The sequence below is a fragment of the Hemitrygon akajei genome, chromosome 9, assembly GCF_048418815.1.
Source record: "Hemitrygon akajei chromosome 9, sHemAka1.3, whole genome shotgun sequence".
Taxonomy (NCBI): domain Eukaryota; kingdom Metazoa; phylum Chordata; class Chondrichthyes; order Myliobatiformes; family Dasyatidae; genus Hemitrygon; species Hemitrygon akajei.
The window spans coordinates 128,454,112-128,472,735 of NC_133132.1; the positions used below are offsets into that span (position 1 = coordinate 128,454,112).

Consider the following 18,624-nt stretch of genomic DNA (forward strand, 5'->3'; position numbering starts at 1 on the left):
CAACACGCCACCACAAAGAAGAGGGCGCTCTCCACAACTGACCTATAGAACATCTTCAGCATCTCACTACAGACATTGAATGACGCCAACCTTCTTAGGAAGTACAGTCGACTCTGTGCCTTCCTGCACAAGGCATCTGTGTTGGCAGTCCAGTCTAGCTTCTCGTCTAACTGTACTCCCAGATACTTGTAGGTCTTAACCTGCTCCACACATTCTCCATTAATGATCACTGGCTCCATATGAGGCCTAGATCTCCTAAAGTCCACCACCATCTCCTTGGTCTTGGTGATATTGAGACGCAGGTAGTTTGAGTTGCACCATATCACAATCTATCTATCTATCTATCTATCTCTGTGGCTGTACTCAGCAAAGCATTACTTCAATATCCATAAGGCTGTACATCTCAAAAGGGAAGTTATGCATCAGTTACATAGGGCATGGGTGAGAGTGCATCTGGAGTATAGTGTACAGTGTTTGTCACCTCCTTTCAGGAAGGGTGACAATCCAGTGGAACCAGTTCAGAGTGGATTTACTCGACAAGTACCTGGAATGCGGGTTCCTCATCAGGAAGGCATGTAACCACTGAAGTTTAAGACAGTGAAAGGGGATATGAATAAAATAGGAATGCAATTTCAGGTTACAATCAGACAAATTGCAACTAACAGCAGAAATTGTTGGTTCTGATACCAAGAGGGCGAGGTTATCTGACATTATGATATTCTGATATTCAATTATGAAGGCTATCCACCTGTAATATTAATGTTTTTTTTATCTCCACAGAACTTTCCAAAGTTCTTTCTTTAAGGTTCAGGGTCACCTACATCCCTGATCTAACATGCCTTTTTGTTGGTTTTCTCTCTCACTATCTTTCTTCATTAGGCAATTAGACAGATTGCTTCATAAATATAGAAAACATATTGACAACCTTGACCATACTCTATCAAATATATTCTATTTGGTTTATCCTATTCCCCCAATTTTTGCAACTTAAAACTAGCTTGTGTTCTCTTTACCCTATTGAGAAGAAACTTTAACTCTGTTTTTCCTCTTCACAGAGTCTGTCTGTCTGACCTGAATTTTTTTTTTAATTTGTAAGACCTGTGGTCAGCCAGACCACTGGGTTAAGAGAAAAAAAGTGAATTTAAAACCACCCCACCAGATTCTGATCTGTGAACTAGAGTAAAGATAACGCTGTTTGGGAGTTTGTATGAATTCTCACACACACACACACACACACACACACACAATGTAATCTTTCCTTCCCTCTTTTTTTTCTCTTATTATTTATCTAAGTTGATTCCAATACTTCTTCATAATTCTGCAAAACTTTGGTTGGTATGACTGATATTCAGTCCCATCATTTTCCAGGCTCCAATTTTTCAGTTTATCCTCTTTGCACTACCATCAGCTTCCTCTTCTAGATACTGTACTAAAGGGCAAAGGAATAAAGTACTGAAGAATGATGGAGAGGATAAGAACCAGGTTTATCGGAGTTTTATCCACAGTTTCCCACAAGGAAACTATGCATATTCCCCAGCCCTTACAAACAATTGCAGATGAGAGTAAATCATGTTAAAAAAATTTAAAAATTGGTACTTTCTTTTAGGTGTTTAATTATTTGTGTCTGTAGTAAGTGTTTGTAAGGTAATTGTTTAATAAAGAATTAAATATAATGTATCTTTTTTAGTTTAAAAATATTTTCTAAATTTCACTGCGAATAGATTTTAACTGCTTTGAATATCATAGATGGTGTTGTCCAGTTTGTCACAGTTTGCTAAAAGGTGTCGTGCATAGGGATACAGTATTCATATTACGGAATTGCATCACATCACATTAATGAATATATGCCATTCTTCCACATGCAAATAAGTTTTTTTCTAATATCCTGCTGAACACGACCCACAGAGGTTCTATTGTAAAATTCAAGGTTACAGTCCACAGATGATCAAGTAAACCGGTAGATTGTTTAAATCTGTACTTGTTTAGTACATCTATTGTGAGGGGAATGGTGAAGGATTGAGCACAGCAAAGCAGAACCTACAGTCCTTACAGAAATTGTAAGTAAAAATTATTGGTTTTTAAATAACATTAAGAAATTAAGGCACTTAATTGACGAGGAGGCATAATTTTAAGGTGATTACAGGATATGATCGGGGAGAGGTCAAAAGCATGTTTTTTTTTGATAGATATCGGTGGGTGTGTGAAACGTTTTACCAGGGATGGTGGTAAATAGCATTAAAAGATTGACAGATGGGTGGGTAGATAATAGAAAAATGGAGGGCCAAATGGGGGTGAAGAGTTAGGTTGATCTTAGAGTAGGTCTGATAATTCTGTTGAAAAGTTCAGAGTTAAATTATTTTATTCTTGGACAGAAGGAATGTTCATGTATATTTTCCTAAAATCTCAATCTTTAAATAAAAATCCTCACCACAGCATACCCTGCATTGGAATATAATCTTATTACTCATAAAAATGGGTGAATTATAGAGTTGTAAAAACATTATGGTCTTGCAGCCCAGTAGAATTGTGGTTAGCACAACACTTCACGGTACAGGTGACCCAGGTCCAATTCCCGCTGCTGCCTTTTGTATATTCTTTCTGTGATCACGTGGGTTTTGTCCAGGTGCACTGGTTTCCTCTCACAGTCCAAAGACATACCGGTCTATCGGTCATTGTAAATTGTCCTGTGAGTAGGTGAGCGGTGAGTTGGGGGATTGCTAGGAGGTGCGGCTCGAAGGGACAGCAGGACTTGCTCCGCACTGAATCTCAATCAACCAATCAATAAATAGCAGCCTATAACATCTATGTTGGCTGAGTAGAAGTTTTCCAGGCTAATCCCACCTTTAAGCACTATTTGTAAGCCTGCTGGTCACAGGTTAAGTATAGACCCGGAGATCACATACCATCTTTACCATCCTTTCATGCTTTGCATCTGGACACATAACATTCCCTGAATCCATCCTTCTAGTCCTTCTACCAGTTACTTTAAATCAATGCCTCCTATTGTTTTTACACCATTGCCAAGGGAAAGGAGTCTTCCCATTTTACTTTAAACCCTACGTAATATTATAGATAGATAGATAGATACTTTATTCATCCCCATGGGGAAATTCAACTTTTTTTCCAATGTCCACTCACTCAGAACCAACCCTGCCCACAAAGAATTTTATACAATTATTATTAAGATCTAAGCATTTCTAGCAAAACCTTTATTTATTTACTTATTTTCCATGTGAAGCTGATACAAGAATTATCTCTTATTTTGAAGATGGAGTATCAAATGCTACAGATAGAAGCACTGAGCAATTGTTCAGGTACACTATAGTGAAGTTCCTTCTATTCTGCTCAAGTAATATCTGACTCTACAAGAACATCTCACATCACTGCACTATAATATGATTTTTGCCTCCAACTCTAAATATCAGTTGGCTTTTCTAAATGATTGTTAATTTGTGGGAGTTCATTTTGCCAAGGTCCTATGACAACCTCGATTTTTCAGACTTGGCAGTATTTGTTCAGGCTACGGTTAATACTTCCACACAGTTGCGATGGGTTCCAGGCAAGCTGGGACTAAATGAGACAGAATCAGAGGAGAGAATCGAAAAGGATCTCTGTAAGACGGTGGAAAATGTAAAGCAGTCAGTAATAATCCAAAATAGTTGAATTCAACATTGCATGGAGTGCTGTAAAATGCAGCAACATTTCTCCAAGCATCAGTGAGCTAAATTGAAGCAGGTCTGCAGGCCAAGCATGGGCTGTGGATGGGACGGTCAGGGCTCAGAGATTAGATGAGGTGACAGTGTGGCACGGTGAGTAGAGCCTCACACAGTTATGATCAGTCTTAACTCCTGGTGCTGTGACTGTGCTATTCTTACTGTTATCATCTTAGGTCCCAAAGGGACACCAATTTCCTTTCACTTTCCAATTCTGCACTAGCCTGTAGGTTTTGGGTTCTCGTTAAAATTACTGCTGGTTAGGTGGATCGTAGGAAAATTGGGAAGAGTTCATGGGAATGGATTGACATTGATGAAGCAGCAGTTTAGATCTAGGCCACTGCACTGAGAAATGTGGTGGCATCCAGTCCAGTATAATCATGTTTCTTTGTGAGTGGTATGACTCTAAACTTTGGAGAATTATTCCTTTGAACTCTATTAACCTCAGTGGTGTTCTTGGGATAACTCTCAATAGGTTTGTTAATTCCACAATCAGTGAGGTCCTGCCTGGGTGTCAATAGTAGCCATTTTTGCCTCTTTCCTGCATTTGGGACATGGCCCTAATGAGGTCTGAGACCAAGTAGACCAGGCAGAACCTCATCTAAACATTTGTAACCAGATTATTGGTGAGTAACTTCAGTTTCTGTTTGATAGCAGGGTAGATGGAAATTTCCAGCAGATGGTGGAATAGATGACTTTGTTACTAAGTTTGCAGATGTTATGAAGATTGGTGGAGGGGCAGGTAGTGTTGAGGAAACAGGTAGGCTGCAGAACATAGAACGTAGAAATCTGCAGCATATTACAGGCCCTCCAGCCCACTATGTTGTGCTGACCATGTAACCTACTCTAGAAACTGCCTAGAATTACTCTACTGCATAGCCCTCTATTTTGCTAAGCTCCATGTACTTATCTAAGAGTCTATCCTCCTCCACCACTGTTGCTGATGGTGCATTCTACACACCCACCACTCCCTGTGTGAAAAAACTTATCCCTGACATGCCCCCTGTACCTACTTCCAAGCACCTCAAAACTGTGCTCCCTTGTGTTAGCCATTCAGCCAAAAGCCTCTGGCTATCCACACGATCAATGCCTCTCATCATCTAATACACCACTATCAGGTCACCTCTCATCTTCCATTTCTCCAAGGAAAAAAGGCCAAGTTCACTCAACCTATTCTCATAAGGCATGCTCTCCAATCCAGGCAATATCCACGTAAATCTCCACTGCACCCTTTCTATAGTATCCACATCCTTTCTGTAGTGAGGTGACCACAGTACTTCAAGTGGAGTCTAACCGAGGTTTTATCTAGCTGTCATATTACCTCATGGCTCCTGGACATAAGGACTTTACCTCAAGGACAGACAGATTAGGAGAATCGGCAAGAGCGTGGCAAATGAAATACGATATTGGAAAATGCATGGTCATGCACTTTGGTAGTAGAAATAAATGTGCAGACTATTTTCTAAATGGGGAGAAAATCCAAACATCTGAGATGCAAAGGGACTTGGGAGTCCTTGTGCAGAACACCCTAAAAGGTTAACTTGCAGTTAAAGTTGGTGGTGAGGAAGGCAAATGCAATGTTAGCATTCATTTTGAGAGGTCTGGAAAACAAGAGCAGGAATGTAAAGCTGAGGCTTTATAAGGCACTGGTGAGGCTTCACCTTGAGTATTGTGAGCAGTTTTGGGCTCCTCATCTAAGAAGAGATGTGCTGGCATTGAAGAGGGTTCAGAGAAGATTCACAAGGATGATTTCAGGAATGAAAGGATTATCATACGAGGAATGTTTGATAGCTCTGGGTCTGTTTTCACTGGAATTTAGAACAATGGGGGGGGGGGATCTCATTGAAACCTTTCGAATGTTGAAAGGCCTGGACAAAGTAGATGTAGAAAGGATGTTTCCCATGGTGGGAGAGTCTAGGACAAGCGGGCACAGCCTGAAGATAGAGGGACATCCATTTAAAGCAGAAATGTGAAGAAATTTCCTTAGCCACAGGGTTGAGGAATTTATTACCACAGGCAGCTGTGGAGGCCAGATCATTGGGTGTATTTAACACAGAGCTTGATCAGTTCTTGATTGGACATGGTTATGGGGAGAAGACCGGGAGTGGGGCTGAGGAGGGAAAAAAAGGATCAGCCATGATCGAATGGCGGAGAAGACTCGACGGTCTGATACTGCTCCTATGTCTTATGACCTTATGTTGTCAGAGAGATGATAGACAGAGTTTATTCCAGGCAAGTGTGTGATGTTGCACTTTCAGAGATTAAGTGTAAAAGGATAGCACACAATTAGTGACAGGACCCTTAATCATCAACACAGTTGCTGTACAGCGGGAATTTCAGGTCCAAGTCCATAGCTTCATGAAAGTGGCTGCACAAGTCAATAGGGTGGTGTGATAGCCTTTATTGGTTGAGCCGTTGAGTTCAAGTATCAAGAAATGTTGTTGCAGCTTTATAAATCTCTGGTTAGGATGCATCTGCAGTATTGCATCCATTTCTGGTCTCCACTTTACAGAAAGAATGTGTAGACTGTAAAGGATGCAGGAGAAGTTTACTGGGATGCTGCCTGGATTAGAGAGCAGGTGCTATAAGGAAAGGATGGTAAACTGGGGTTGTTTCCTCTGGAGTGGCAAAGGCTGAAGTGAGACCTGATAGGTTTATAAAGTATTTATTATGATCCAGGCATTTCTAGCAAACCATTGCTTAGTGATAACAGTAGGGCAGAAGCTGTATTGAGTTCTGTGGTTTGTGTTCTCCGGCTTTTGTATTTTCTGCCTGATGAGAGAGGAGAGAAGAGAGAATAACCAGAGTAGGAGGAGTTCGTGATTATGTTGGCTGCTTTCCCAAGACAGCAGCAAGAGGAGATGGAGTCACTGGAGGGGAGGTCAGTTCATCAAGTTCAAGTTAACCATTCAGCCATACATGAATAAGCCGAATAAAACAGTGCTCCTTCGGGGCCAAGGTGCAAAACATACACAGCACAATATAGTACATACAAGACAGCAAGCAAGCATACAGTGATGCAAAAAAATGTATGTATAGCCCAAGTCCCTGAGTGACATGTCCCACAAACTAATGGTGCATGGGTGTCACCAGTAAGAAAAAACAGACACCAGCAGTCAACAGATGATTGCACGCGTGCGCACGCACGCACACACACACACACACACACACACACACACACGTGCACGTGCAATCCAGCTTGTCACTCCATTGATCAAACACTGGAGGGCAGCACCGAGGGAGAGGCCAACCCCAACTGAGTATGAAAGCCCTGCTACATTGCCTTTCCTGGACTGCAGCAACAGGCAAGCCCACAGCATGGGGCGCAGTCCCCACTACGACCAAGGCCATACAGCTCCCCTCCTGTCTGTTGCACCAACAAATACAGGAAACAGGCCTGACGTATCTTACATTATCAAAGTCCAACAGAGTCTTGTGATGACAAGGGAAATGTCTGAGACAATCACTCGCCATTCTACTGCATGCCACCTTCACGCACCAACTCTGATGCCTTCAATACCTTCCTGTAGCAGGCCACAACAGGCCGCAGGCGGATTGGACAGGCTAGATGCAGGAAGATTGTTTCCGATGTTGGGGAAGTCCAGAACGAGGGGTCACAGTTTAAGGATAAAGGGGAAGCCTTTTAGGACCGAGATGAGGAAAAACTTCTTCACATAGAGAGTGGTGAATCTGTGGAATTCTCTGCCACAGGAAACAGTTGAGGCCAGTTCATTGGCTATATTTAAGAGGGAGTTAGATATGGCCCTTGTGGCTAAAGGGATCGGGGGTATGGAGAGAAAACAGGTACAGGGTTCTGAGTTGGATGATCAGCCATGATCATACTGAATGGCGGTGCAGGCTCAAAGGGCCGAATGGCCTACTCCTGCACCTATTTTCTATGTTTCTATGTAACATGGCCTATGCCAAGTACAGCTCATCTGCCAAGGAGCAGCTCACTGAAGGGGTAGACCTGCAGTACAAAAAAATTCTTAAAGTCCAGCATTGTCTTGCGATTGTAAATAAAGACAAAAACACCTTTGGTTGGCCTGCAGGAGGTCATGGCGTCTGAGCGCACCACCATCCATGTTTATATTGAATGGTGGAGAACATGAGGGCAATGAATAGCTCATTTCTGTTTCTATATTCTTTCAATGTTCCTTTCTGAGAAGATAAATTTTAATCCCAAGGTCTACAATGAAGTTATCATACCCTGCATGTATTTCCGCAGTCTTACTCATCTGGACTTAATACGCTGATTAATTTCCACATTGCATACATTTGAGGAACTCGTCTGTTTTGGAAAAGCTATTCAATGTATGTTTCAGATAATTTTAGCATTGGTGGTGATGAAGGAGTGAGGGAATTTTTGCATCTGAAATGCCAAATGTCTACAATATTCAATTCTGCACACAACAGCTCATGGATCCCAAGTTTTAAACTGCAAGCTCTATTTTCACAGTGATCATAGAGTCATAGAATGGTACAGCAGAGAAAAAGGCCCTTGTGTTCCAGCTCATCCAAAATGATCTCACGATCCAATTTTTTTAGCATGAATCCATATCCCCTTGAAGTCTCCCTTTCTAAGTACCTGTCTAATTAGACATATTAATTGTACCTGCCTTTGCTCACTCTTCTGGCCCCTCGGATATTCTCCACCCACCGTGTGGAAAGTTTACTCTCGGACTTCTTTCAGATTTCTCCCTTTTCACTTTAAGCCTGTGCCCTCTGGCTTTAGACTTGTCTGCCTTGAGAAAAGCATTCTGACCATCCAATCCATTCCCCTCATACTATAAAACTCCCTAAGTTTACCCATCGTCCTCTATATCCCACTAAGAATAAACTTAGTCTATTCAATCTCTCCTCATAACTACAGTCCTCCATTCCTGGCAATATCCAAATGAACTTCTTCTGCACTCGTGCACTCAAAATAAAGACAAAACTTTATTTCGATAATATTTATGTGACAGTCACACCTATCAACAACGGCATGATTAACTACATTTGTGAGAGTCGGCAATGTAAAGACTAGATGAAGAAAGCTATATCCTTGTGTTGGTTACTTCCATGCAGCCAAGTCTAGAGGTCAGGCAGAACAGTCACTGGTGGTACAACTGAGCCACTTTTGGTAATGGATAACAAAGATTTCTCAGAATGATACACAAAGCGGAAGGAGCAATGATGCACCCCAGGTTTCTTTGCACTTTAAAACCAAAAGACCCTGCAGTTCAGGGATTCCCAAGAGACCATACGCCTTCTTAACAACATTGCCAACCTGCACAGCAGCTTTGAGTGTCCTATGGACTCAGACCCCAAGATCTCTTTGATCCTCCAAACTGCCAAGAGTCTTACCATTAATACTATATTCTGCCATCATATTTGACCTACCAAAATGAACCACTTCACACATCTGGATTGAACTCCATCTGCCACTTCTCAGCCCAGTTTTACATCCTATCAATGTCCCGCTGTAACCTCTGACAGCCCGCCATACTATCCACAACACCCCCAACTTTTGTGTCATCAGCAAACTTACAAACCCACCCTTCTACTTCCTCATCCAGGTCATTTATAAAAACCACGGGGGGAGGGGGTGGTCCCAGAACAAATCCCTGTGGAACACCACTGGTCACCGACCTCCATGCAGAATATGAACCATCTACTGCCACTCTTTGCCTTCTGTGGGCAAGTCAATTATCTGACTATCCTGCTGACTATCCCTCTCTAAATGCTCATAAATCTTGCCTCTTAGGAGCTTCTCCAACAACTTGCCCACCACTGATGTAAGACTTTCTGGTTTATAATTTCTTGAATGGTTCCAGAAGACTGGAAAATTGCTAATGTTACTCCACTCCAAGAAGGGAGAGAGGCAGAAGAAAGGAAACTATAGGCCAGTTAGTCTGACCTCAGTGGCTGGCAAGATGTTGGAGTTAATTATAATGATAACGATTACTGTATAAAGACTTCTATAATTTCCTGGGTTATCTCTTCTCCCTTTCTTGAACAAGGGAACAACATCCGCAATCCTCCAATCCTCCGGCACCTCTCCCATCCTCATTGATGATGCAAAGATCATCTCCAGAGGCACAGCAATTTCCTCCCTTGCTTCCCACAGAAGCCTGGGTTACATCCCGTCTGGTCACGGGGACTTATCCAACTTGACACTTTCCAAAAGCTCCAGCATATCCTCTTCCTTAATATCTACATGCTCAAGCTTTTCAGTCTGCTGCAAGTCATCACTACGACTACCAAGATTATTTTCCATAGTGAATACTGAAGTAAGGTATTCATTATGTACCTCTGCTATCTCATCTGGTTCCACACACTTTTCCAATGTCACACTTGATTGATCCTATTCTCTCACGTCTTATCCTCTTGCTCTTCACATACTTGTAGAATGCCTTGGGGTTTTCCTTAATCCTGTCCACCAAAGCCTTCTCATGGCCCCTTCTGGCTCTCCTAATTTCTTTCTTAAGCTCCTTCCTAGTAGCCTTATGACATTCTAGATCTCTATCATTACCTAGTTTTTTTAAACCTTCTGTAAGCACTTCTTTTCTTCTTGACTAGATTTACAACAGCCTTTGCATAACATGGTTCCTGTACCCTACCATCCTTTCCCTGTCTCATTGGAATGTACCTATGCAGAATCCCATGTAAATATCCCCTGAACATTTGCCACATTTCTTCCGTACATTCCCGAGAACATCAGTTTCCAATTTATGCTTCCAAGTTCCTGCCTGATAGCCTCATATTTCCCCCTACTCCAATTGAACGTTTACCTAACTTGTCTGTCCCTATCCCTCTCCAATGCTATGGTAAAGGAGATAGAATTGTGATCACTACCTCCAAAATGCTCTCCCACTAAGAGATTTGACACCTGACCAGGTTCATTTCCCAATACCAGATCAAGTACAGTCTCTCCTCTTGTAGGATTATCTACATATTGTGTCAAGAAACCTTCCTGACCACACCTAACAAACTCCATCTCATCCAAACCTCTTGCTCTAAGGAGATGCCAGTCAATATTAGGAAAGTTCAAATCACCCATTGCACCATTCCAGAATCTGCCTCCCTATCTGTTCCTCGATGTCCTTGTTACTATTGTGGGATCTATAAAAACACCCAGTAGAGTTATTGCCCCTTTCTGTATCTGATCTCGACCCACACTGACTCAGTGGACCATGCCTCCATGACTTCATCCTTTTCTGCAGCCTTGACATTATCCCTGATTAGCAAAACCATGCCCCATCTCATTTGCCTCCCCTGAGGTCCTCTTTAAAACATCTAAAGCCTGGCACACTCAGCAGCAATTCCTGCACCTGAGATATCCAAGTCTCTGTCTCACTTCTACAGGCCACCCCTTCCTCAGAAAAGGTTCTAATGATCCAAGAATTTGAAACCCTGCCCTCTGCACCATCTCCTCAGCCACTCATTCATCTGTGCTATCTTCCTGTTCTGTCCTTCCCCAGCTTGTTGCACCTGGATTAATCCAGAGATTACCACTTTGGAGATCCTGCTCCTTAGCCTCTTCCTAACTCCCTACACCTACTGCACAGGACCTCTACACCCCCACCACCCCCTGTGCCTATGTCACTGGTACCAACATGTACCACAACCTTTGGCTGCCCACCCTCCCCTTCAAGAATATTCTACAACCCCTCAGAGATATCCTGGCTCCTAGCACCTGGGAGGCAAAACACTATTCTGGTGTTCCTTTTACGGCCACAGAATCTCCTCTCTGTCCCCCTAACTATCGAGTCCCCTATGACTATTGCTCCGCCTGGTTTCACCCTACCCTTCTGAGGCTCAGAGCCGACCACAGTGCTGCTGCTGCCTTGCCCAGAGAGGTCATCCCCCTCAGCAGTATCCGAAGGGGTTTACCTGTTGCTGAGGGGAATGGCCCCGGGGGCCCTGCCCTGACTTCCTTCTCCCTTTACCTCTCACGGTGTTCACCCATTTCCTCCATGAATTCTGCACTCTGGGTGTAACCAACTGCTCAAAAGTCTTAGCTATCAATTGCTCTGCCTCCTGAATGATCCTAAGTTCATCCAGCTCCAGCTCCTTAAAGCCCTCTTTCAGGGGCTGGAGTTGGCTGCACTCCTCACAGGTGTAGACATCAGGGAGACATCAGGTTCCATGAGTTCCATAATCGTACGGGAGGAGCATTCCACTGCCATATCTGTTGTTCTGCCTGCACTGTACTACGGTCAACCAAGACCAAATCAGCAATAACAAAAGGAAAAACCTACCCTTCTTACCTGTTTCTTTGGCCTCAGCCTCTTCTCGTCAGAGCCTCTTGAGTCAAAGCCTCCAAGTTCCCACTCTGACTCTAGCCCCCACTCTGATGATGGCCACTCCACTAGACCCTATCTGACTTTTATGGTTTAAAAAAATCAGAAAAACCCCTACACAAGGAGAAAGAACACACTGCGTTTGGTGGTGCTCCCCCTTCCTTCCACTGCCACCGATGTCTCTGACACTTCCCGCGCCTGCGCACTGGCTACTGTTCTTAAGAAAAACCGCCACGCAAGGAGAAAGAACTCAGTGCATTTGGTGGTGTTCGATCTGCCTTCCGTTGTCATCAACATTTGACGGATTCACAATCCACATCATTATAACCTTGCACCTTATTGTCGATTTGCACTGCACGCTTTCTGTAGCTATTACACTCTATTCTGAATTCTGTTACTGTTTATCCCTGAATGTACTGTGAAATGAATTGATCTGTATGAATATGAGGCAATATAAGCTTTTCATTGTACTTCAAAACATATGACAAAAATAAACAGTGCCAATTGCTAGCTTAATTTGTTCAGTGGAAAATCGCAGGTGATATTAAACAAGAGGATATGCTGGAGATTTCGGAAAATGTCAATTTGGATAAATTACTGGGACCGGACGGGATGTACCCCAGGCTACTGTAGGAGGCAAGTGAGGAGATTGCTGAGCCTCTGGCGATGATCTTTGCATCATCAATGGGGATGGGAGAGATTCCGGAGGATTGGAGGGTTGCGGATATTGTTCTATTATTCAAGAAAGGGAGTAGAGATAGCCCACAAAATTATAGACCAGTGAGTCTTACTTCAGTGGTTGGTAAGTTGATGGAGAAGATCTTGAGAGGCAGGATTTATGAATATTTGCAGAGGCATAATATGATTAGGATAAGTCAGTATGGCTTTGTCAAAGGCAGGTCACCTTACTAGCCTGATTGAATTTTTTGAAGATGTGACTAAACACATTGATGATGGTAGAGCAGTAGATGTAGTGTATATGGATTTCAGCAAGGCATTTGACAAGATCCCCCATGTAAGGCTTATTGAGTAAGTAAAGAGGCTGGGATCCAAGGGGACATTGCTTTGTGGATCCAAAATTGGCTTGCCCACAGAAGGCAAAGAGTGGTTGTAGACGGGTCATATTCTGCATGGAGGTCAGTGACCAGTGGTGTGCCTCAGGGATCTGTTCTGGGACCCCCACTCTTCGTGATTTTTATAAATGACCTGGATGAAGAAGTGGAGGGATGGGTTAGTAAATTTGCTGATGACACAAAGGTTGTAGGTGTTGTGGATAGTGTGGAGGGCTGTCAGAGGTTACAGCGGGACATTGATAGGATGCAAAAATGGGCTGAGAAGTGGCAGATAGAGTTCAACCCAGATAAGTGTGAGGTGGTTCATTTTGGTAGGTCAAATATGATGACAGAATATAGTATTAATGGTAAGACTCTTAGCAGTGTGGAGGATCAGAGGGATCTTGGGGTCTGAGTCCATAGGACACTCAAGTCTGCTGCGCAGGTTGACTCTGTGGTTAAGAAAGCGTACGGTGCATTGGCCTTCATCAATCATGGGATTGAGTTTAAGAGCCAAGAGGTAATGTTGCTGCTATATAGGATGCTGGTCAAACCCCACTTGGAGTACTGTCTTCAGTTCTGGTCACCTCACTACAAGAAGGATGTGGAAATCATAGAAAGGGTGCAGAGATTTACAAAAATGTAACCCGGATTGGGAAGCATGCCTTATGATAATAGGTTGAGTGAAGTCAGGTTCTTTTCCTTGGAGTGATGGAGGATGAGAGATGACTTGATAGAGGTGTATAAGATGATGAGAGGCATTGATCGTGTGGATAGTCAGAGGCTTTTTCCCAGGGCTGAAATGGCTAGCACGAGGAGACACAGTTTTAGGGTGCTTGGAAGTAAGTACAGAGGAGATATTGGGGTAAGTTTTTTACTCAGGGAGTGATGAGTGCGTGGAATGGGCTGCCGACGATGGTGGGGGAGGCGGATATGATAGGGTCTTTAAAGAGACTCCTGGACAGGTACATGGAGCTCAGAAAAATAGAGGGCTATGGGTAACCCTAGGTAGTTCTAAGGTAAGGACATGTTCGGCACAGCTTTGTGGGCTGAAGGGCCTGTATTGTGCTGTAGGTTTTTCTATGTTTCTATGAACAGTGTGTTCCTATGCTGTATTATTCTGTGATCTGTGTTCTTAGAGAAGATGCAGTTCTTTCAAGGAAATGCAAATAAAAGATCTGCTGTTTTACATTTGTTGCTGAATTTACTGTCACTCTGCTTCCAGGGCACTCAATTTCAGGATAAGAAGATCCACAGTCAGTTTACCTCGGGGCTTGTTCTGTATTCCAACCACTGTGCCGCCCACACCACCTTTGCCTTCTTCTCTAATTTTCTCTTTATCTCCAGGTGATTAGAAACATCTAACGGAATAAAATAAGGATGTCTTAACACTTATAAATTATAGCACTAATAATTTGCAATGAACAGCTAAAGGAACATCATTAACTCCATATTAACTTAGTCCCCTTAATGTTTTTCTTTACTCTAGACAAAGGCTGAAGTGCTGGAAATGATGCTCCATATAATCTTTGCCTTTTGGCTTTTGCTGCCCTTTTCTGATTCAATGGCAGAAGCAAATCAATGTTCTTCAGCTCAACCATCAATGGTAAGATATCACAGTTTTTAATATAGATTTCGGTGAAACTCAGTGAAGATTAAGGGTTGCTTTATCCAGCATCCTTGCTCCAACTGCCAGATCAACCAGGATCTCTCAGTGGCCAAGCATTTTAATTTGATTTCCAATTCCTATACCAGCATATCTGTCTTCAGCCTCCTCTACTTCCACGTTGAGGTTAGACACAGACGAGAGGAACAGCATCTCATATTCCACCTTTGTAGTCACCAACCTGATAGCATGAGCATTGATTCCTCCGAGCTCCCTTAATCTCATTCCACTCTGTCCCTTTTTCACTCTTATCTCACTGTCCTCATTACTGCATTTCTTTAGTCTCCACTGCCCTCTCACAGATTCTCCCACCAATCTTCCCCTTTACCTTCTTCCCTTTATTCCACAGTCCAATGTCCTCTCCTTCTGCTCTGTCACTTCCACCTATCACTTGCCAGCTTCTAACTGCATTCTTACTTTAACGCTTCCCTCACCTGCCTATCATATTCTAACCTGGATCCACCCATTACCCACCAGCTCCTAATCCACCCTCCACCACCTTTTTTCTACTGTCTATCTCGTCTTTGTTTTTCTCCAGTCCAGATGAACAGTCTTGACCCAAAATGTTGACTGGACATTCTCTCCAAAGGTGCTGCCTGACCTGTTGAGTTCCTCCAGCACTTTGTGTGCTTCTTCTTTAGCAGTTAAACAGCAGCATTTGTTGTAAAATACTCTCCAATACTTCTACCTCTAAATTTGTGGTCTGCTGTCTCTTGGGCCAATGACTGTATTCAAGTGTTGGACCAGGAAGCGGAAAGCTGTGGACTATAGGGACATGAATTACAGAGAGGATAGTAGAGGTGAATCTAGCCCACTTTCGATTAGAATAACTAATTTATATACAAATTTATTGATAATCCCAGAAATAGACAGCTAATAATATTAGCTCCTAACAGCAATGAAGATCCACCTTTACCACTTTTTGGATATCGTCCTTGTGACCTTCCTTCCCTGAGCACTAACCATTATTGGTCTGATCAAAGCAGCACTGTCAAATATCCATATTTAACAGTGCAAGGGCACATTTTGAATATCAGAGATACGTCAGAGGTTCCAGAGATGTTTCATAGATGACACTAGTTCTGGTCTAACTATCGCTGCCCACTATGTTGGTTAAGGCTAACCAGATTGAAGCATTTGATATACATAGATTCTAGTCTAACCACCTCTCCTCACTATGTTAGTCAATGCTCCATCAGTGTTAGGTGTTTGCCACACTTAGATGTTATAATATGACTGATTCTAGTCTAATTACTACTCCTCAATAACCATGAGGTATCACAAATGGAACTTCCCGGTGCCCAAACATTTTAATTCTAATGCTCGTTCCCTTTCTGGCATGTTGGTCCACGGCCTCCTCTTATGTCTAGATGAGGCCATACTCAAAGTGGAGGAGCAACACTTAAATTCCATTTGGGTAGACTCCAACCTGATGGCATGAATATCAATTTCTCCTTCAGGTAAAAAAAAATTTCTCTCCCCCTCCCCTCCTCCTCTATTCCCCACTCTGGCTTTAACCTCTTCTCACCTGCCTATCACTTCCCAGTGGGTCCCCTCCCCTTCCCTTTCTTCTATGGTCCTCTCTCCTCTCCTATCAGATTCTTCCTTCTCCAGCCCTTTATCTTTTCCACCCAACTGGCTTCACCTATCACCTTCTAGAAATACTCCTTCCCTACCCGTCTTTTTATTCTGGTGTCTTCCCTCTTCCTTTTCAGTCCTGAAGAAGAGTTTCAGCCCAAAATGTTGACTGTTTATTCATTTCCGTAGATGCTGCCTGACCTGCTGAGCTCTCCCAGCATTTTGTGTGTGTTCCTACCCATTATGTTGGTCAAGAGTTATTTCAGTAATGCACCTATTGCCGCAGGTTAGCCTTTGTCTTCATCATAGTGATCTGTCTTTGTCCTTGGTGTCTATCGAAACCTCTTGCTAAACAGGAACCTCCTCCAGATTCTACTTGTGTTTCCATATTTGCCTCGCTCCGTAACTCTTAAGCACAGATTATTGTAAGTACATTTATGGCTGCTGAATCAGCAGCAAAGACACAATACAGTGAATACTGTTTCATCAACTATGATATCATTATCTATCTCATTTGCAGGACCAATTCAATTCATTTTTTCAACTGTTTGATGGACATCAGTTCCAAGTCAATGGTAAGAAATAAAAAATACAAAGAAATCATATTACCCAGAGACTTAGACATTTTGTTTCTGAAATATTGCAAGATCATAAGCAACAAGTGTAATAACGGACATTTCAAAAGAATCAGTTCCACAAATATAAAAGTGCTTTTTTTCCCCCCACATTGTATTTTAGTGTTAAAATCTCAGACAAATCAGTAAGAAAAATTGGTGATAGAACCTTGAAAACTGTTAATTGCAACAAGGAGATTTCGCTTATTTGCTTTTCTTATCTTGTCAAAGAGTTGTCAATTACATAATCCATGACAAATTATTAGACAATACATTTTAGAAGTTTTGCTTAAAAAGACTGTAAATATCAGTCAGTAAATTGCTATAATTTTTCTTCACTTTAGTTGAGTAACAGGTAATGTCTTGGTTGAAATTTCATGTAAAGGATGCCATTTGACAGTATGTAACACTTACTCCTGAATCAGTCATGAACTGACCTTTATTCAATGAAAACAAAATAGGATGAATATTATGCAGCTTATTCTGTACTGCTTCCCTCAATAAATAACTTTCTTTTCCTTTATCTGGTTGCTCATATTCCAGTTATACGAAACTCAAAAAGATCTTACCATTCTAACATGAATTTTGAAAAAGTTCATTTTGACTTGGTCACTGAATACATGAAGAGACTGATTTTCCCTCTGAATGTTTCAATCAGTGGAAGGGATGCTTATCTTATCATCCTTAATATTAGCACCAAAATCGGTAAGTTATATATGCTACTGAACCAAGATGCTAATATGTATGTAAAATATTGGTACTTTACTTTTGGAAGGATGGCAAATCTACCCAGGAGCTGAAATTGCTCAGATTATAACTTCTTCTTCTTAGGCAGTCCCTCGGGACTGGAGATGCTTTCACTCAAGTATTGTGGGTTCTAAGGGTAATGTGGGAACCGAGAACTCTTCCGAGGACAAGCCAAAAGGTGGCTGGTGGAGCAGGCTGGGGGAAGGAAGGAGGGGCTCCATCTGCCGCTTTCTCAGGGCTTCTGTGTACACCTGATGCATGTCCTGGAGGTTCCCAATACCATCCTTCTCCATTCTGAGCAGTCATGAGCCTGGAATTCCCAGAATGCACCTTTTCAGGAAACATTGAGCACATCTATGCATCTTCTTTGAGGCCCTGACTGATCAGGAAACTGCCAACTTCCACGGATCCACGGATTTCACCTCCACCACAGTCTGTGGCAAAGCATTCCACAGATTCACTACTCTCTGGCTAAAATAATTCCTGCTTACCTCTGTTCCAAAAGGTTACCCCTCAGTTTTGAGGCTGTGCCCTCTAGTTCTGGATGCCAAAACCATAGGAATCACCCTCTCCACATCCATCCTATCTACTCCTTTCAACATTCAGCATTCAATAGGTTTCAAAGAGATTTCCCCACATTCTTCTAAATTCCAGCGAGTAAGTCCAAAGTTGCCCAACACTCCTCATGTGTTAACCTCTTCATTCCTGGAATCATCCTTGTAAACCTCCTCTGAACTCTCTCCAATGACAACACATCCTTTCTGAGATATGAGGCCCAAAACTGTCGACAATACTCAAGTTCGACCTGGTTAGTGTCTTATAAAGGCTCAGCATTATCTCCTTGCTTTTATATTTGATTTCCTTTGAAATAAATGCTAACATTGCATTTGCCTTCTTCACCACAGACTCAACATGTAAATTAATCTTCTGGGAGTCTTGCACGAGGATTTCTAAATCCCTCTGCTC

The 18,624-nt window shown here is 42.5% G+C and overlaps 1 protein-coding gene across 2 annotated transcripts in view; it reads left to right on the forward strand.

The window, feature by feature from the left end:
- The first annotated feature begins 1,956 nt into the window (after nt 1–1,956).
- The window catches only part of LOC140732819 (adhesion G-protein coupled receptor F1-like), a 102,708-nt gene continuing 86,040 nt past the window's right edge, over nt 1,957–18,624 (forward strand). For both annotated transcript variants that reach the window (XM_073055450.1, XM_073055451.1), the window contains exons 1-4: nt 1,957–2,057; nt 14,543–14,659; nt 16,818–16,872; nt 17,455–17,616. In XM_073055450.1, the coding sequence (XP_072911551.1) occupies nt 14,564–14,659; nt 16,818–16,872; nt 17,455–17,616 (313 nt within the window). In that variant the 5' untranslated portion in view covers nt 1,957–2,057; nt 14,543–14,563. The remainder of the gene's footprint in view (nt 2,058–14,542; nt 14,660–16,817; nt 16,873–17,454; nt 17,617–18,624) is intronic.